The sequence below is a fragment of the Gorilla gorilla genome, chromosome 11 (assembly GCF_029281585.2).
Source record: "Gorilla gorilla gorilla isolate KB3781 chromosome 11, NHGRI_mGorGor1-v2.1_pri, whole genome shotgun sequence".
Classification (NCBI taxonomy): domain Eukaryota; kingdom Metazoa; phylum Chordata; class Mammalia; order Primates; family Hominidae; genus Gorilla; species Gorilla gorilla.
This window is the reverse complement of record NC_073235.2, coordinates 89,916,904-89,937,795: the sequence shown is the minus strand read 5'-3', so window position 1 is coordinate 89,937,795 and position 20,892 is coordinate 89,916,904. Positions and strand designations below refer to the sequence as shown.

At 36.4% G+C, this 20,892-nt stretch overlaps 1 protein-coding gene and 1 long non-coding RNA gene across 6 annotated transcripts in view; one reads left to right on the top strand and one right to left on the bottom strand.

Moving 5' to 3' along the window:
- LOC129532142 (uncharacterized) overlaps positions 1-20,892 on the bottom strand; it is an 84,689-nt gene that overhangs the window by 28,972 nt on the left and 34,825 nt on the right. Inside the window, exon 2 of the long non-coding RNA XR_008677773.1 lies at positions 17,605-17,703. This is a non-coding gene — a long non-coding RNA (uncharacterized lncRNA). The remainder of the gene's footprint in view (positions 1-17,604; positions 17,704-20,892) is intronic.
- The window catches only part of TFPI (tissue factor pathway inhibitor), an 88,702-nt gene that overhangs the window by 35,741 nt on the left and 32,069 nt on the right, over positions 1-20,892 (top strand). For 4 of the 5 annotated variants that reach the window (XM_004032934.5, XM_019022581.4, XM_019022582.4 and 1 more), the window contains 2 exons: positions 13,462-13,584; positions 20,129-20,326. In XM_004032934.5, coding sequence (XP_004032982.1) covers positions 13,464-13,584; positions 20,129-20,326 — 319 coding nt within the window. In that variant the 5' untranslated portion in view covers positions 13,462-13,463. Of the gene's footprint in view, positions 1-5,119; positions 5,143-13,461; positions 13,585-20,128; positions 20,327-20,892 lie in introns of those variants that run through there. The other variant, XM_004032936.5, reaches the window with a different exon arrangement.

The window sequence follows — 20,892 nt, the reverse complement described above, 5'->3', positions numbered from 1 at the left end:
ACCTGAAAGTGACTGGGAGAATGGAAAGGAGCTGGAAAACACTCTTCGGGATATTATCCAGGAGAACTTCCCCAACCTAGCAAGACAGGCCAACACTCAAATTCAGGAAATACAGAGAACACCACAATGATGCTCCTTAAGAAGAGCAACCCAAAGACACATAATCGTCAGATTCACCAAAGTTGAAATAAAGGAAAAAATGTTAAGGGCAGCCAGAGGGAAAGGTTGGGTTACTCACAAAGCAAAGCCTATCAGACTAACAGCAGATCTCTCTGCAGAAACTCTACAAGCCAGAAGAGAGTGGGGCCAATATTCTACATTCTTAAAGAAAAGAATTTTCAACCTAGAATTTCGTATCCAGCCAAATTAAGCTTCATAAGGGAAAGAGAAATAAAATATTTTACAGACAAGCAAATGCTGAGAAATTTTGTCACCACCAGGCCTGCCTTAAAAGAGCTCCTCTAGAAGCACTAAACATGGAAAGGAACAATCGGTATCAGCCACTGCAAAAACATACCAAATTGTAAAAACCAACAACACTCTGAAGAAACTGCATCAACTAAAAGTCAAGATAACCAGCTAGCATTATAATGACAGGATCAAATTCACACATAGCAATATTAACCTTAAATGTAAATGGGCTAAATGCCCCAATTAAAAGACAGAGACTGGCAAATTGGATACAGAGTCAAGACCCATTGGTATGCTCTATTCAGGAGACCCATGTCAAGTGCAAAGACACACATAGGCTCAAAATAAAAGGATGGAGGAATATTGACCAAGCAAATGGAAACCAAAACAAAGCAGGGGTTGCATTCCCAGTCTCTGATAAAACAGGCTTTAAACCAACAAAGATCAAAAGAGCCAAAGAAAGGCGTTATATAATGGTAAAGGGATCAATGAAACAAGAATAGTTAACTATCCTAATATAATGCACCCAATACAGGAGCACGCAGATTCATAAATCAAGTTCTTAGAGACCTACAAAGAGATTTAGACTCCGACACAATAATAGTAGGAGACTTAAACACCCCACTGTCAATATTAGACAGATCAATGAGACAGAAAATTAACAAGGATATTTAGCACTTGAACTCAGCTCTGGACCAAGTGGGTCTAATAGACATCTACAGAACTCTCAACCCCAAATCAACAGAATATACATTCTTCTCAGCACCACATCACACTTATTTTAAAATTAGCCACATAATTGGATGTAAAACACTCCTCAGCAAATGCAAAATAATGGAAATCATAACAAACAGTTTGTCTGACCACAGTGCAATCAAATTAGAACTCAGGATTAAGAAACTCAAAACTGCACAACTACATGGAAACTGAACAACCTTCTCCTAAATGACTACTGGGTAAATATAAAAATTAAGGCAGAAATAAATAAGTTCTTTCAAACCAATGAGAGCAAAGACACAACATACAAGAATCTCTGGGACACAGCTAAAGCAGTGTTTAGAGGGAAATTTATAGCACTAAATGCCCACAGGAGAAAGCAGGAAAGATCTAAATTGACACCCTAATACCACAATTTAAAGAACTAGAGAAGCAAGAGCAAACAAATTCAAAAGCTAGCAGAAGACAAGAAATAACTAAGGTTAGAAACAAGTGCTTGGTGCTGCGAAGAAAACGTGTGCTCAATAAAAGATTACTTAGTAAGGCAATTTTACTTTTGTAGTGTAGCAGGACGAGCCACAGACAAAACTCCTCAGACACCAGGTTAAAGAAGGAAGGAGCTTTATTCAGCCAGGAACTTCAGCAGACTTGCATTTCAAAAGCCGAGCTCCCCGAGTGAGCAATTCCAGTCCCTTTTAGGGGCTTACAACTCTAAGGGGGTCTGCGTGAGAGGGTTGTGATCGATTGAGCAAGCAGGGGGTACGTGACTGGGGGCTGCGTGCACTGATAATCAGAACGGAACAGAACAGGACAGGGATTTTCACAATGCTTTTCCATACAATGTCTGGAATCTATAGATAACGTAACCAGTTAGGTCAGGGGTCGATCTTTAACTACCAGGACCAGGGCGTGGCACTGGGCTGTCTGCAGGTGAATTTCATTTCTGCCTTTTAGTTTTTACTTCTTCCTTCTTTGGAGGTAGAAATTGGGCATAAGACAATATGAGGGGTGGTCTCTTCCCTTATCCCCCCCTCTTTGAGAACCTCTCTCATTAGTGGGAGTTCTCACTTTCATCCTCACTACTGTCTTCTTGCAAGACAGATCAATAGTGATTCATATAGTACACTTGTGCTGAAGCATTTTGGTGAACTAAGGTAGTGATGAAGTTTTTTATTACTTGAAGGAGTACAGGTAGCAAACAAGGGAGTAGTAAGCAGGTTCCTATTACTATTATAATTTTTATTATAAGAGTTTTAAATCCTCTTAGTGCTGGAAACCATTTCCAAACATGGCCCCAGGATTAAATCCATGCCACACTTGCAAGGGCACATGTGCCAGTTTTGTCATATCTTTAACTATGTCTTCAACTACTTGCCCTTGATCATTTATGTGCAAACAGCAATTGTTTAGGTTAAATTTTCCACAGACTACTCCTTCAGCTGCTAGCAAGTAGTCTAGGGCTAGTCTATTTTGATAGATAGCATTTCTCATCTGGGTTTTTGCTGGGCTAAAACAGTTAAAGCTCTACCAGTTTTATTAGTTATTATTTCTAAGACAGCTTGTAACTGTATGATTCGGTTGAGCACAAAAATGGGGGTTTGGTATCCCCACTAGCCGTCTTGTGCCTAAGTGGCAGGCCCATAGTACTGTATGATTTTTTTCAGGGGGCCACTCATCATCTTTCCAGTTGCCTATAGCTATGCTTCTCTTTTCTAGGGAAGCATAGACTGGGAAGCCTAGAAGTGTGCCTGTTTTTATGGGCACTAGGAAAAAGGATGGGTTATAGCACACATCAGGCTGGTCACTTCCAGGGCTATATACCTTGTATAGAATAGCATTATACAAACAAGTTCCTTTTAGAGTCCTGGTACACTTATAATAACCATAAAATAATAGAACTGTAGCAACCTTTTGTCCTACTGCAGTGATTTGACGTATATACTGGGAACAGTCCTCAGTCTGGGAAAGGTCAGTTGAAGTCCTTACTGTACAAGTCCAAATTTTAAGGAAAATGAGTCCGATGATGAGTTTCCTCATGCTTCGGCTGTGCGTGGACCAGTCAGCTTCTGGGTGTGACTGGAGCAGGGCTTGTCATCTTCTTCAGAGTCACTTTGCAGGGGTTGGTGAAGCTGCTCCCGTCCACGTGCAGCTACCAGTCTACTGATGTTCAAGGATGGTCTCAGAGGTTGGGCTTGCTAGAATAAACTGAGTCCAACACCTCTACACAGTTGTGTTTAACTGGGCTCTCTGATACGGGGAGCAAGGTGGTGGGGTTTAGGGTGTTGCAAACTTCAATGGTTATGCAGGGATTTTTCACAGAGCAAGCTTTGGTATCTAGTTAGTCTAGTATTCTTTAGCCAATGATGTCCTTTGGTATGTATTAAAGTCACCACAGTATGGGGGGCCTTTATCTTTAGGTTTTGCCCAAGAGTTAGCTTATCCACTTCTTATGCTAGCAGGGCTGTTGCTGCCAAAGCCCTCAAACATGGGGGCCAACTCTTAGAAATGCCATCTAGTTGTTTAGAGAGGTAGGCCACTGGCCCCAGCCAGGGCCCCATGGTCTCGGTCAAAACTCTAACCGCCATTTTTTTTCTCTGTCTGACGCATACAGTGTAAAAGGTTTTGTCTGGTCAGGTCGCCCCAGGGCTAGGGCCGACATGAGTTTTTCTTTTAACTCATGAAAAGCTCATTGCTGTTGGTTGTAATAGATGTAGTTTATCCAATCTACATTTTTATTAACTGTCACCCACCAAAATATTGACTCAAATCCTGCAGCTATTTGATTTTGGGCTTTAAATTGATCTGGTATTCCCTTTTGGATTCCAATTGCATCTAAATAGATGTGAGAGTCGAAAGGCCCATAAGGGGCTTCTCTCACTTTACAATGTCTTATTTTTCCTCCCTTTGGTTGATGAAATGCCAGGGTGAAAGGGATAGCCAATTGGACTAAAGCACAAATGCCACTCCAGTTATTTGGCAGAGTGCCCAGTAAAGGTCCACCACAATACCACCACGCATCTGCTTGGGGATGAACTAGGGCTGACTGATTGATAAGCTCTTGAAAATTCTTAAGCTCACTGCATCCCTTCAGGTCTCCAAGGAATGCTAAGTTTTCTCCCTGTCATGAGAGACATGAAGTGAACCTAGTGTTGGAAGACGGAAGCGGGATGGCCCTCGAGGGCTGACCCGCAGGGTGCTCGACTTCCGGATATAGCAGAAAGAGCTTGGCATGACTTAATACTCCAGGCTGTAGAATCCTGGAAAAGAGCTACCATGCAGCCCATGCCTGGTTGACTGGAGGACCACCTTAGTGGAAAGGGGACAATCTGGGCCTCTGGCCTGCCATGTGCACAAGCATAACAATTGCTTTTGTTTAACATGTGGAGGGAATATTTGATCCATTCCAACCAGGCATTTGCATCTTGGTAACCTGCTTAATTGCCAAAGTTTGTATTAAGTCTTTAACTTCTATGATCCTCTAGTAAAATGAACGTATGGTTTTAGGAAATTACAAAAACCGGTTGGGGAAGTCCATCCTTGCTCTGTAGTGGTCCACAGAATGTTGGACCAACTATGGCATAAAAGCTCTACATCGGGGGGCAAGACTCCTAGTTGGCACTGGGGTCTTTATGGAAATCTCCGTGGATTAAATGGTCCCAATTTACTAATGCCCAGTCTGAGGAGAGTCAGGAAGGTCAGAGGTACTTTTCTGAAGTAGAGGGCTGTCTTTGACTTGGAAAATCCCCACAGGGTATAACAAGGCAAGCATTAAATGCAATAGTTTGAGGCAAAATTGACTTGGTTATGTTAATAACTAGATGGTCAGCAATAGAGTGAGGAAAGAAGAAAGAGTAACAGAATAGATGAAAGAGTTAAATTTTTCTTAGCTTAGTTTGGTAGGGTTTCCCCTATGGCCCACGACTCTGGAGGGGGTGGTGCTTTCTTGACTTGGGTGTGATGAATCCATCCCCTTTCCATTGTACGAACAGCAGTCTCAGTGGTTAGCAGCACAAGGTAAGCTCCTTCACAGGCTGGCTCGAGTTTTCCTTCTTACGTGATCTTTAGGCTGGAGCTGGTTTACCAGAAATTCTAGGGGTGGTAAGTGTGCTAAAAGACTTTTGGTTTGGAGGGAAAGGAAAGTGTATATAATTTTTAAGAAATTAGACAATGCTTCTTGTGTGATTTTTATACCAGATAAGCTAAATTTCACCTTTATATTAGTGTGTTATTAATGTTAAACTTCGTTTTAATAAAACTTCGTAGACATATTTATTCAATTTTTAATGTTGGACCATAAGGTAAGATTTTTATAGACTCTTTTTAACCTTTTATAGTTTTTGTTAAAGAGCAGGTTAGTGATTTAAGAAAAAACCCGTTGTGTTTTTATTTTAATGTTTAGTTCACAGAAAAACTGGATGATACCTCTTTAACTTTAGCTAATATGTTTACACACAGAATTTTCTTTATGATTAATGTTTTAAAACTTGCTTAAGCCTTCAAAACAAAACTTTTTTTTAACCTTTTAATGTAGGTAAAAATCCACATTCTTATGCCTCCTTATAATCCCTTTACCAAAGGTATATTTTACTTTCCTTATACACCTTGCACATAAACTGTTTCTTCAATAGTTTTACATTCAGGAGGCCCAATTACTTTTAAATTATACAACATTTCTTGCATAAATTCTTTTTTATAACTTTTTTTTCTCTTTCATGACTTTCACAGACAATTCTTTGACATGCCTTAACTTTCTGACTTATTACAAACATTTCTTTCTTTAAACAACCAGTTAATTTATTTCAGGATAAGAATTTACCATATAACATTCTTTTTACATAAATTTCGCGCCCCCCCCCAACTTTTTTTCCCTTTTTTTTGAAGATGATAACCATTCTTTTCCAAAGCGAACTTCCTTTATGTCTGTGGACTAGACTGTCTAAGGCCACAAGATTAGAAGTTACTATAATACATGTTACACTGTTAACTTTTAGCACACTTTACTTTTGTTGAAAACCTTGTAAGTTTGGGATTTCAATTATCCTTTGCTATTAATAAGAACTTGTTTAGTTCAAATTAACTTAGAATTGGTATAGATGGCTTTTTTTTTTTTTTTCCTTCAATTACCCAGGAGGAACCATCTATCATCCTGTCCTGAAGGGAGTTCCTCTTAGGTCTGGTCGAACCAGACCTCTTAGTTCCTCTTAGGTCTGGTCGAACCTTTGTAATTAAGATGTAAATCCCCTGTTAGGAAACCTGCTGGGTTAAGGGAATTTTCAGTAGTTAATGTTAAATCATCTTTTTTCTTTTTTTTCTAACAGAATACCCTTATACTTTAAGATTTTTAAGTTAGTAAGCTATCTTTTTGTCTTTTTTTTTTTTTTTTAACTTAGGATACTTCTGAACTGGTAAGGTGTGCTCACAATGAGGTTTCCCCTAAAAGTTATTTTTCTACTTTCTTCTGTTAGCAAAGCAGTTGCCGCTACAGATTGAATGCATTTGGGCCATCCGCAGGTTCCTGGGTCAAGGATTTTTGATAGGAAGTCTAGGGGTTATCAGTGGCCTCAATGCTTTTGGGGTATTCTCTTGTTTACACTGACAACAAGAAAGTGGTATTGGAGTGTTATAGGGTTATGGATAATACCTTTAATTATCAATTATAGGTTTTAAATTTACCTTGGCTTTTAAAGGAATAGGGTACACTGTTTTTTTTCTTAACTACTTGTATATCTCTCTCTTTCTCTCTTTCCTTGACTCCCTCTTTGTCTTTCTGTCTCTTCCTGTCACTTTCTCTCTCTCTTTGCCTCTTTCCCTCTCTGTCTCTTTCCTCTCTCTCTCTCTCTCTCTCTGCTGGTCTTTCCTTGCCTCTGTCAGCTGCTTATGCTGCTGTTCTCTCAACCACTGTGAGGGGGATCTAAAGCCAGCTATAACCAAGTGTCTATGTACAGGAACTGGTTTGCGTGCCCTGGCTTACAGGTTACCTTGTGCCATACCTTTGAAACAAGGGACCTGTCAAGGCTTACTTCTGATGGGAAATCCACCTCTAATGCTGGCCAGTCTATTTCACATAAAGTTCTAACTTTTCCTGGTGTCAGAGTAACACCATAATCTCCCTTAAATCCTTTCTTGAAATTTTTCAACATAGTTCCTGGTGGGGTGGGCTTACTTTGTGCCTGACCCATGCTTCCTCGAGACAAAACACCACATGCACACCGCAAAACAAAGAACAGGTAAAAAGGGCACACAGACACTTTCACAGTTTACACCAAACCAGAGTCAAAACCAAAATCAGAGTATCAAGAAATCCAAGCCAGGTCAAAACCAAAACCAAAGTATCAAGCAATCCAAGTCAAGTCAAAAACAAAAACCAAAGTGCTGGTACAGACACGCCATGGGTGATCAGGCCACGCTTCCACTCAAATGGAGTGGTCAAGTTCCAAAGACCAGTCCTACCAAGTTTCAGATGTCCAGACTGCAAGTGCCAGTTCTTTCCCGGTGTTCAGCCACTGCGTTGACCCTCTGCGGGGGCCTGCCGTGCACTGCTCTGACAAGGCGTTCCACTGGGGCAAATGCCTACCCAGGAGCGCTCTCAGGATCTGCGTCGCTCAAGCTGGCTGGAGTCCCCACAGGGATGCTCCATAAGGCAGGCCTAAGCTGCCTAAGGGGCTGCCTTGGCCTCTGTTAATCACCTCGCTTCCTGGTCAGGGTACCAAGAAATGTAGCAGAACAAGCCATAGACAAAACTCCTCAGACACCGGGTTAAAGAAGTGAGGAGCTTTATTCAGCTGGAAATTTCGGCAGACTTGCATCTCAAAAGCTGAGCTCCCCAAGTGAGCAATTCCTGTCCCTTTTAAGGGACTACAACTCTAAGGGGGTCTGTGTGAGAGGGTCGTGATTGATTGAGCAAGCAGGGGGTACATGACTGGGGGCTGCATGCACCAGTAATCAGAATGGAACAGAACAGGACAGAGATTGTCACAGTGCTTTTCCATACAATGTCTGGAATCTATAGATGACATAACTGGTTAGGTCAGGGGTCGATCTTTAACTACCAGGCCCAGGGCGCAGCGCCGGGCTGCCTGCCTGTGGATTTCATTTCTGCCTTTTAGTTTTTACTTCTTCTTTCTGAGGCAGAAGTTGGGCATAAGACAATATGAGGGGTGGTCTCCTCTCTTAGTAGAAGGGTGTTATTCGCACTTGTCATTTTGAAAGCACACCAAGAGGAGTGGGCAGGGGTTTTTATTTTTAACACAAGGGGCTTTTACTGTTGTGTCTTTTTTTTACTGACTGAGTTGGATTGTATAATCGAAGCTAATTTTGATTGGCTAATCTGAATAGAGCAAGGATGTGGGTTACAGTGGTAGGACAAGTAGTTTCAGCAGGAAGAATAGTTGTAGAGTGCGTAACTAAGGGAACAGAACAGATGTAAGTTATAGATTAGGACTGGTGGGAAGGATTGTTTATAGCACAGTTAACTATAGAAACTGGAGAAACAAAGAACAGGAAGAATATGGAACTAAAACTTTTTGAAGATGAATTTATCATCTCTGACATGTGTCTAGTCTCTGTTAGCTGGAGTTGGACTGTACAAATCGACACTGAACTTGATTGGGTAACTTGAAAGGGGCAGGAGTGTGATTACACTGGTGGACAATGGGAGGGCTGATTTACAGATTGATTAGCAGATGTGGGCTCTGTAGATAAGGAATGATAGGAAAGTTGTTTACTGAAACTAAAACAGGGAGGCATAAAGGATAAGGAATGTAGTTTGGCTTTGGGAGTAGGGAACAAAGAGCAAGGATGCTAAACAAGCCAAACTTTTAAAGAGGAACTCTTTTTATATCTGACAACTAAGATCAAAGCAGAACTGAAGGAGATAGAGACAGGAAAAACCTTTCAAAAATCAATGAATACAGGAGCTGGTTATTTGAAAAGATCAGCAAATAGATAGATTGCTAGCCAGACTAATGAAGAAGAAAAAAGAGAAGAAGCAAATAGACACAAAAAAAATGATAAAGGGGATATCACCACGGATCCCACAGAAATAGACTACCATCAGAGAATACTATAAACACCTCTACACAAATAAACTAGAAAATTCAGAAGAAATGGATAAGTTCCTGGACACATACGCCCTCCCAAGTCTAAACCAGGAAGAAGTTGAATCCCTGAATAGACCAATAACAAGTTCTGAAATTGAGGCAGTAACTAATATCCTAGCAACCAAAAAAAGCCCAGGATCAGACAGATTCACAGCCGAATTCTACCAGAGGTATGAAGAGGAGATGGTACCATTCCTTCTGAAACTATTCCAAACAATAGAAAAAGAGGGACACCTCCCTAACTCATTTTATGAGGCCAGCGTCATCCTGATACCAAAACCTGGCAGACACACAACAAAAAAAAAGAACATTTCAGGCCAATATCCCTGATGAACATTAATGTGAAAATCCTCAAGAAAATACTGGCAAACCAAATCCAGCAGTACCTCAAAAAGCTTATCCACCACGATCAAGTCGGCTTCATCCCTGGGATGCAACCCTGGTTCAACATACACAAATCAATAAACTTAATCTATCACATAAACAGAACCAATGACAAAAACCTCATGAGTATCTCGATAGATGCAGAAAAGTCCCTCGATAATATTCAACACCTCTTCATGCTAAAAATTCTATAAACTAGGTATTGATGGAACGTATCTCAAAATAATAATAACTATTTATGACAAACTCACAGCCAATATCATACGGAATGGGCAAAACCTGGAAGCATTCCCTTTGAAAGCCAGTACAAGACAAAGATGCCCTCTCTCACCACTCTTACTCAACATAGTATTGGAAGTTCTGGCCGGGGCACTCAGGCAAGAGAAAGAAATAAAGTTTATTCAAATAGGAAGATAAGAAGTCAAATTGTCTCTGTTTGCAGATGACATGATTTTATATTTAAAAAACCAATCTTCTCAGCCCCAAATCTCCTTAAGCTGATAAGCAACTTCAGCAAAGTCTCAGGATACAAAAATCACAAGCATTCCTATACACCAACAACAGACAAACAGAGAGCAAAATCATGAGTGAACTCCCATTCACAATTGCGACAAAGAGAATAAAATACCTAGGAATAAAACTCACAAGGGATGTGAGGGACCTCTTCAAGGAGATCTACAAACAACTGCTCAAGGAAATAAAAGAGGACACAAACAAATGGAAAAACATTTCATGCTCATGGATAGGAAGAATCAATATTGAAAAATGGCCATACTGCCCAATTTATAGATTCAATGCTATCCCCATTAAGCTACCATTGACTTTCTTCACAAAATTAGAAAAAACAAACTACTTTAAACTTCACATGGAACCAAAAAACAGCCCATATAGCCAAGGCAATCCTTGGTCTAATTATGAGTAAAAACATCAGATAAATTCTACTAAGGGATACCCTGCAAAATACCTGACCAGTATTATTCAAAACTGTCAAGATCATCAAAAATAAGAAAAATCTGAGAAACTGTCACAGCCAAGGGAACTTAAGAAGAGATGACACCTAGAGCAATTTGGTATTCTGGATGGGTTGCTAGAACAGAAACGTGCTGGGGAAAAGATAAGGATATTTGATTAACATATGGACTTTAGTTAGTAACAACATATCAATTTTGGTATATTAATGATAAGTGCGCCATACTAACGTAACATGTTAATAGGGAAACTGGGTGTGAGGTGTATGAGAAGTCTCTGTACATTCTTCTCTATTTTTTTTTAAATCTAAAACTATTTTAAATAATAGGGTCAATTTTTTTAAAAGAAGATGTTTCTATTAGAAAGCCAGGATTATGGGCTTATCAAGCAGATGTTTACAGCAAATTCTCTGCTGATCTATGGGGGGAAGAGATCCGCAAATGGTGTTTTATAAACCTCTGTTTTCTAATTTTAAGAAAGTTGGATTTTTCCAAAAGGAAAAAGATTTTGCATGGTATATAGAAGTTGGTGCATGGATTCATCCCTACATTAAATCTGTTATCACCCAGAACCAGACAGCATTTTTGAGTAAAAATTTAGATATTTGATTCCTCCTGCAATTCATGACTTTATTTGCCTTTTGCTTTTCTTTTTTAAAAAAAAAAAAAAAATTACATACGCTACTATTTAGCTATGGCTTGCTGTGGTATATAGTCATATGGTCATATAGTCATTTATCTGTCCAACACCCTTCCCTTCTGAAAGCAACAATTTCCTCCTTCTGGGAGTTACACTTGTCCGTTTCCACCACCCAAACCATATGGTTCCATTAATATTTGCCATGGTATTACATTTTCTTATTCCTGACCCCAGACTGGTTTTGGGTCCACCAAATCTATGATGGTCTCCTACAATTCCCAACTCAAATGGATTGGTCCAAAAGGTGTCCCTTGTTTCATGCTAAAACTATCAGAGCTAGTCTCAAGCTGTTTAAGCCTGGACCATAAAGAGAAGTAGTCACACTATTTTGATTGAAAAACTCTTAAGGTTTAAAAGCCAGGACAGTTCATTGTTCATGCATCATGCTATGCAGAGAAGATTGGGTCACAGTGAGAGAAAATAAAGCTGTCTAAGGAGTTTAGCCACAATGAGAGATACCTGGTGGTGCTCAGCTCACCAGCTCTAGCTGTTTCTGAGAACCAATGCAAGCCTGCCCTTGTCATCTCAGATTGTTCCACATATTCTAGAATAAATAAACTGATGATCCAAATTTGTCAGAGCTGGTTTCTAATCCTAGCACCCAACGAAAGTCTAAAGTACTAAGTTTAGGCAATACCCTAGGCTGCCATTTTTTAAGACAGGAACTTGCTGAATTTAGAGCCCTCTCTCTCAAGGGCTTCAGCAGGCCCCCAACCTCAGCCTGCTTCCTGAACTGTGTGATGCAGAGTACACTCTGTATTTTATACTCAAAGTATAGCAGGATAGTATATTTCAAAGAATCAAATGGAAATAAATGAATCTCTGAAAAACATGTTCAAAAATGCGATAAGGATTAGAAGTTTAGTTTAAAGATTCTTCAAAATCATGTATCTATATAAATATATATATATATTTGTGAATCCAAATGGTTTATGGTATGATTTACAAGATATATGATATCTCTACTGACTAAAAATCAAATGTATGTTAACACTTGCAAAGTGTTGTGAGAAAAAAAGGTTATGTATCTCGCTAGTGATTTTAATGAAACTTAAAGCATAATAACATTTATTACTTCATTATTATATGGCTACCCACAATGGTGTATATTGCAGCTGTGATCTGCTACAGACAAAACCAAATAATTCTCTAGATTGTTTTTGATGGAGTATCTGTCCCTGCATTTGTGAATGTTTGCTGATAAGATCTCGCTTTCCTTCCTGACTGGAAGGGCACTAGTGGCTGAGAACAGGAAGGAAGCAAGTGTTCTCTTCTTTTATTTTTCTGTGTTGCATGATCATTACACTTTTCCTTCCACCTTTAAATCCAAAGAAGAAGTCGTCTTTAAAAAAATAAAGGTGACTTACTTCTTTTCTTTTTTTTTTTCTTTTTTGGCCATAGATCTTTAAACAACGTTGAAACAGGAAAAGTCTCACTCTCCTATTGAAATCTGATTCCTTTAGAGTGTAAGAGTGATGGCTTATCACTTAGAGTCACTTTTCTGTGAAACTTTTTGAATCAGATAACTCCCTAAACTGTGGAATAATGAACTGGGAAAGAGGACTAACTCGAATGTCAGACACTTCTTTTGTCCTCTGTTTTGGCTGTCTGCTGTCTCACAGAAAACCTGGTTAGGAAATTGATGTAAATAATGTATTTTTTAAAAGAAACAAAGATGAAAATTCTGAAAATGTGTTTCCTTTTTAAAAGAAGAACTAGAGCAGAGGGAAAGATAAATCAGGAATTAAAAGTTGCATTAAAGAAATAATAGAAAAATGCCTAAATAATTATTGGTTCTGACTGAGAAAGAATAGCTGTGCGAAAGATGTGGAAAGTAAAATTGCACATGGAAATGGACTTTAATACATACTTCGCCATATTGATCAGCGTTTACCCATGTCTCTCAATTACTGTCCTTTTTATTTATATTTTCAAAGTTGAAATATAACCTGTTTGCTTGAATATTAATAAATATATGCACTGAATGTGTTTGCCCATAATTCTGAATACTACATATACATTTTAAGTATGACTCATTGAGTATGCACAGAGAAATGTATGTGTATACACATAAAATGGCATAGAAATTTGCATATGAGGTACACATATGATGTTTACTAGTCTGTAAATGAGTGCATATTAACACTTTATTTATTAGATATGTATGGGTTCTGTATTTCAGAGATGATTTACACAATGAAGAAAGTACATGCACTTTGGGCTTCTGTATGCCTGCTGCTTAATCTTGCCCCTGCCCCTCTTAATGCTGATTCTGAGGAAGATGAAGAACACACAATTATCACAGGTAAAATATTAGAAGCAATTATCTTTTTAAGCTAGTTAAAGCTCTCAATTTTAATCTAAAAAATCTACCATATTTTTCCATTGTGGAGGGAAATTAGTTGTTATTGAAGTGATATTTTTCTTTGGAAATTTATTATACCTAATGTATGTGTGTGTGTGTGTGTGTGTGTGTGTGTGTATACACGCACATGTGTGTTTTAAACAGTCCGAAACCAAGTAACTTTAGCTGAAACACTTCTCTCTTTTTTTCAGCATACAATATTAAACACTGGAGTAGCTCTGGGCTATTGCAAGGAGCAAAATGTTGTAAAAACAACTCCCTATGACATTTGATGCTACCCTTTGGCTAGGAAAAGTGTGAGGAGGAAAGGGAACTTCAGACATCTGAGGTTTCAGCTATTCTCTCTTTCTTCCCCATATTTCCAAAATCAAAACTTCCCAGTTGAGACTAATATAAAAATCTAGTCAACCAGGACACCAAAGGATCTAGTAATATAAGTTAGATCTAATTCCATAAAACTCTGTGTCTAAAAACGAGAATATTAACAATAAAAAATAGAGCAAGGAGAAGACTGTATGGTGATGGTTATTGTGGATATATACCTTTCTTAAAGTAACATTTTGTGGCAAATTAGTAAATTGTTGACAGAAATCTCAAGCATTGGTATTGAGAGAATATTAACAAAATGATAGCTTATTTTTGTATAGTGGTTTAAGATGTAAAAAAGATTTCCATAAATGCATTCTTATTTGATAGCTTTAATAGCTTTTTAAAATGACTGTGTTCAGTGTACTTTAATAAAGTTTGAATAAATACATCTTCTGGGCCTGAAACTGTGGAAGGTGCTAGAGAAACAGGTATGGCTGAGATGAGGTGCTCAAGAATCTCACCGTTTCCTAGGGGAGTGTGAAGGGTGGACAGTTTATTTCCGTATAAAGTAGTAAACAAAGTGACAGAAGCATGGAGAGTGCTGCTGTTGATGGGAAGAGGAAGGAGATTCAATCAAGCTTGGCTCTCTGAGGGCTCCGCAAGGGGAAGTCATGTTATAAAAATTTCCTAGAGATGAAGCATTATTTAGTAAAAACCCTAATGTACCTTTTTGAAAATAGGAATTTGAACATTATGAGTTTCAATCCCTCATTCGGCTTTTTTCTCAGAAGGTGGTGGGTTAAAATTCTAACATTCTGGAGGTTACAGAAACAAGGAAGGTGGAGGATAAAATAAGTCTTAACAGGGAAAAAACAGGCAATCTCAATTGTGCGAAGTGAGAAGCAAATAGATCCAAGTGTTCCCTGTATTTGTCCCAGTCCAATTTTCCTCAACTGGACTGAGAAAATGAATACTGGTTAACCAGGAAGTTCCTGAAATTGTTGCTGCTGCCACTGTCAATCAATAATCCAGAATTAAGTCATCAGTAATTAAGCCAGAATTTAAAATTACTATAAAGTAGCTTCCAAACCTAGGTGGTAACAAAGAATTTTGATATTTAAGCTAGACTTAAAGACCTCTTCACCAACTAGTTGCAGTTTTATCTAGTTTTATTTTGTTTTTGTTTAAAATTAATTTTTATAGTAACCTTATCTCACATCTGAAAAAATTCTATTTTGGAGATACAATTTATCACATGATGCTAAGATCATAACATCATTTTATAGAAGTATATTATTTAATTGAAATAAGGTACTCTTATTAATAGAAAAATACATCAAATTTTATTGCTTCTCTCATAAGCAAATAGTAGATGATTTTTTAACAGTCAAATCAGCAGGGAGGATAATCTAGAATTAACGTCTAGATAAGGCAAAAATGATAATAAAAAGAGTAGTGATAAGCTTTTTAAAACAATTCCATTGGGCTAGGAGAGAGAAAATTAAGAGTGAACATTTAGTGAAAGGCAAGTATCTTTTGTAGGATTTAGAATCAGACAGACCTGAGTTTGCAGGTGTAGTTTGCCACCTAGTACCTTTGTGAGACTGAATAAGTTATTTAAACTTTCTGACTACCAGTGTCCTAAGCTGTAAATGAATAATGTAAATAACTAATTTCCTATGATTTTTATATAAAAAGTGGAAAAGCATCTGGCACATTTTCTGACACAGAGAAGGCAAAAGGTACATGTGTTTGTTCTTCCCTGCCAGAAAATAAAATAAAATAAAATAAAATCCTTTAATTAGAGTCTAGCAGCATGTGGATTCTTAGATGGTAAGTTACCTGAAAGCCCTAGATTCGCAAATAAGTTCCAAGAGGATGAGTATTCTTACAGTCAAGGGCATGACATGTTTTCAGGCAGCAAATATTATAGTAAGCTTCTATCCAACATCCCAGGACATGGGGTGGGGGAAGGGGAGGGGAAGGCAGGATTGTAACCTTTAGACTATGAGACATAAAATTCATGACATCAAAGGCAAATGATTCAATATAAACCATAATTCTATTTATATGACTGGATCAGATTAAATTCCTTTTAGATTGCCCTCTATGTGTTTTGCTTTCTCATGGCTGCTGGCAGATAATTATTACCTCTGTAAACATTTCCTTCAAGTCTCAATTTCAAGTCTCAGGAAAGTTATCGCTGACCCCTTCAGGCTAATTTAGGTATCCTACTGTTCACTCGCACAGCACCCAGGACTTTCTGAATGTTTATGTAAGTCCTTAGTGTCTATATGCTCCATGAATGGGGGGTTGCTGTCATCTAATTTACTGTCATATCTGTAGTGACAGCACAGTGCTTGACGCATGGTCAATACCCAATTATTAACATTCAAAAGCGTTTATTCAAAATAAGAAATGAAAACCGAGGCAGATTTCCATCCCTTTTGGGTGAAATGGCATGGCACTGTGGGTCACCCAGCACACCTGGCCATTGCTTGAGTCCAGGGATGCTGTGCTTAGGTGTGGGCTGCAAGATCACTGCACAAAGAATATTCTAATACAGGATTTCTATAAGAAATACATTAAAGTGTGAATAAAGACAAATAATCACCTAATAATTAACAAAATATAATCATAAAAGTTAATACTTAGTGTTTCTCCTAGAAAATTTCTATAAAATTATCACCTACTTCCATTATTGAAACCATTTTTAGTTTCATAAAGGTGAATGTTTGAAAAAAAATGTTGTTGATTGAGTGGAAATTATATAATTAAAACCATATGCTTGATCCAAATGCTACTTTAGGAATCTCAGTCACATATCTGTGACAATATCATGTAGTTATTAAGAATGTGTGAGATAGCTGTTGTAAAACCATATGAGGATCAATTTTAAACCCATCATTTATGGTATGAATTTAAGTTATTTACTTAATTTCTGCAATGCTATTTTATAATTTATAAAATGAACATAATAATGCCTAACTCAGTAGGTGATTATGATCATTAAAGGGTACAATTACAAAAATGTCAAGGGTATTGTAATTACTCAGTGAGCAACATTAGCTATTGTTGCTAGTTTATCAGCTTTTGCCTTTGTGGTGCACTGCCACCACCTGCTGGCAAAATTACTCAATAGCAGATTGAACTAGAGGTGATTATATCTTTAATGCAGAAAATGGAAAAAAGGTTTATTTAGCTTGATAATAAACACTATCAAATATATTAAGAATAAAAAGTAGAGAAATCATCAATTAGTATCTGATAAAATTATTGATTTATAAAAAATGATTTTTCTGAATATACATGGCAATGCAGGTATTAGGTAAAGTTCCCTGTGTTCTGCAGATACAGATCTTTATTGAAGTTTTCTATCTGAAACACTACCTCAATAACTTGTCTCTAAAGTTCTAAAGTAATGTTAACTTGGGAATGAATAACATCACATTATACGAGAATTTCTACAGCAATTTGAGATAATGGTATATAGCTGTAAAATTAAAAATGCCAGAATATTTTTATTCCTGCTTTGTTACGTGAATTCTGGGGTCCCATATTTAAGGAACTGATAGGTCACATTTTTATTGGTTTCAAAACAAACATGTCTAGAGTTCAGAAACTCACGATACGTAATTTGATGATACTTACTGTGGGCCTGCTGTAAGTCAGACGCACCACTTAGGGTCTTCACACCAATTTTCTGGTTTCTCGTAACAACTCAAAATGTCAGCTTGGCATTCTAAAATCCTTAAGTAAAGACAAAAAAATATAAACAGCATTTACAATTATTCGTAAATGTGCCACTCAGAAAAAAAATTCAATGATTTTTAAAACTGACAATTATAACTTCAGTGATAGAGAAAATGTGTTTTAACAAGTCATTTTGGTTCATACATTTTTCGATTTTTAGAAAGTATTTTTAGCAATCCTCAATTATATTTATGTTATGAATTTCTATTAAAAAGTACTTGTGTATCTAATTTAAGAAAAATGGAAAATTTTACCATGAAGTACTCATATTTATAGGTACCAGAAACTCTCTATATACCTGAGAGACCTTCTAAAGCAAATTATCATATTTTAGATATGTTCATCAACATGAAATGTTAGATAAAGGATTTGAAAAAAAAAGAAATGACATTTAAACTTGTCAATGTTCACCAATATTTCTTAACTCACTTTGATACAATTATTTGTATATAGACTATAGATATTTATTGGATTTAGTAACACTGTTATTGGTTTAAAATTATTTTAAAAATCATGTTGGTAAACACAAACATTTTATTTTGTCAATTGAATATAACTCCAGAAAAATTTGAAGACACACAAATGCATATGTGCATAAAACTCAACTTTAGTTAAAGATTTGATCAACATTCTTACTTGCTAATTAGCTATTTTATGACAATTGTGTTTGGTGCTGAAACTATCCCTGTATCATAATAATTCTCTGTCATATGTTATTCTAAGTTAACAAATTCTGGACCTGAAAAACATACTCTTCTATCAGTTCTGTCAGCTCAATTTATTTCAATTGAAAAAAAAATCAATTAACTTATGAAATAGATCAAAATAATGAGATGGTATTATGTAAATTTAACTAGTATTTTTAAAAATTGAAAGCAGTGTTAGTAGTTGAGATAAAATTTACGTGTTCAAAAATAATTAGTGTCACATGAATCAAACAGCATGAAAATGCCAACTTATGTATAGAAAGCTGTATTTTTAATCCTTCCAAGATTGTAAAGGCTACTTACAATTTTATGACTCATATAAAAAATTAACAATATCATTTCAATCATTTTGTTACAAAAAGTTTTAACATTACTAAAATAAGACTAATACTTGCTATTAATTCAAAATTGGTTAGAATAATAATATGGGTGGAATGGAATTAATAAAATAATCTAATTTAACTTTTATTACACACATATTTTCTGTTTCAAAAAATTCACATTTTGAAATTACAGGAAATTTAAAACTGATTTCTTTTGAGACAATTATACTCCAAAAACTTATCCTGTGTTTTATGCTTTAAAAATATTTTATGTGAAAATATTAAAGTCTCATTCATTTTTTTGTTGTTGTTCAAAGTAAACTATTTTAGAATGCATAAAAACACTTTTTTTCAAGATATTTATACTCATCTGTTTAATTCAATATAATATTGCTGCCCTCTAGAGGCAAAATTGGTTTAGGTCATTTATAGGTTTCAATATTCCCCATAAGAGATTAATAAATCAATTGCCAAAGACATAGAAAATACATAGACTCAATATGCAGAAAATATTCAAGAAGTATTATATGGCATTTTTGTCATTATTCCTTTGGTTGCACTACCCACAATTTTCAGTGTCTATCTTTACTGGTAAACAGATAGACTTTACTTAACATTAGGCTTCTATTAATTTTATTGGACTTGAAAAAAATAAAATGTTTAAAAAATCTAGTTGAGTTTCCTCTTTGTCTATGTCCATTCCCAGGATAGAAAATTCTGTTATGAAAATTAGGAGTTAAATATTTAAAGAAAAAATATATAACGTGAAGTCAAAAGAACTGCCTCATTCTATTTAAAACATAGAAAGCATTATTTACATTATTTCAACATTATTAAAACCCAGGCATCGTATGGTAAGTTAAAATAAAAAGCACCATGAAGTATATTTTTCATAACATCAAACACATAAATTTTTATAATTAGGGAAAATGGTTTAATATAGTGTTATATACATATGTGTGTGTATATATATATATATATGTGAATGTGAATATGCTGTTGCTTTTAAAGGGTTGTTTTATGTATAAAAAGTGACACAAGTGTGGGTTAGGGAGAGAAATTCAAAGAACTGTCCATTAGCTGAGTTAAAAGAGGTCTATTGTGGACACATCCACTTGAATGAAGTTGCCTTACAACTACTACTCAATTCCCTCCCAGTTCGGTTGGTACGATTTAAGCAATACCTCTCTAACAAGAGTCTAGAAGTTGTGTCTCATTTGGTGAATTTATTAACTTTATCTACCATTTTGATAACTGAATAACTTTTTATAGTTTCTTAGTATGTTTTATTGCACTTTTCCTTAAAATCAGGACATATTAAAAAGGAAATAAAGAACATTATTACAGTGTTGATGGAGATTACATGTTATATATTTTATTTTTACCTTGTAGATACGGAGTTGCCACCACTGAAACTTATGCATTCATTTTGTGCATTCAAGGCGGATGATGGCCCATGTAAAGCAATCATGAAAAGATTTTTCTTCAATATTTTCACTCGACAGTGCGAAGAATTTATATATGGGGGATGTGAAGGAAATCAGAATCGATTTGAAACTCTGGAAGAGTGCAAAAAAATGTGTACAAGAGGTAGGTTTCTGGGAACCCTTATTACTCAAGACCCTTTAGGGCTATTGAGTCTAATTATGGATTTGATAATTTAGGGAGAAAAGTAATTTCATGCTGTTTTAATATTTCCAAGGAATCTTTTATTTCCACATTTTTAGACTTTCAGGGAATCCTAAAAACATTTAAGGAAAATGATAATTCTGAATTGTACCATGAAATACCCACATTTATAGGTACCAGAAACTCTCTATATGCCCGAGAGACATTTTAAAGCAAATTATCAAATTTTAGGTACGGTCAACTTGCATGTTCAACTATCATTTTTCATTTTTTTTCATATCAGTGAATTATAAAATATGAGGCCCCATTTATTGTCTTATACTCTTATCCATAATAAAGACAGAAGAAAAAAACCTCAACTCATGTTCACAGAATTGTGAAGTATTTTTAAAATAAAGTGGGTGTAATTCGGCCTCCCAGACTTGTAATCTCAGTTGGCAGAAGAAAAACTGTTAGTCACATTGACTTAGTCTTTCCTTTGTCAACACAATGGTCTCATCACTATCCTCTCTCAAGATCATGAATCT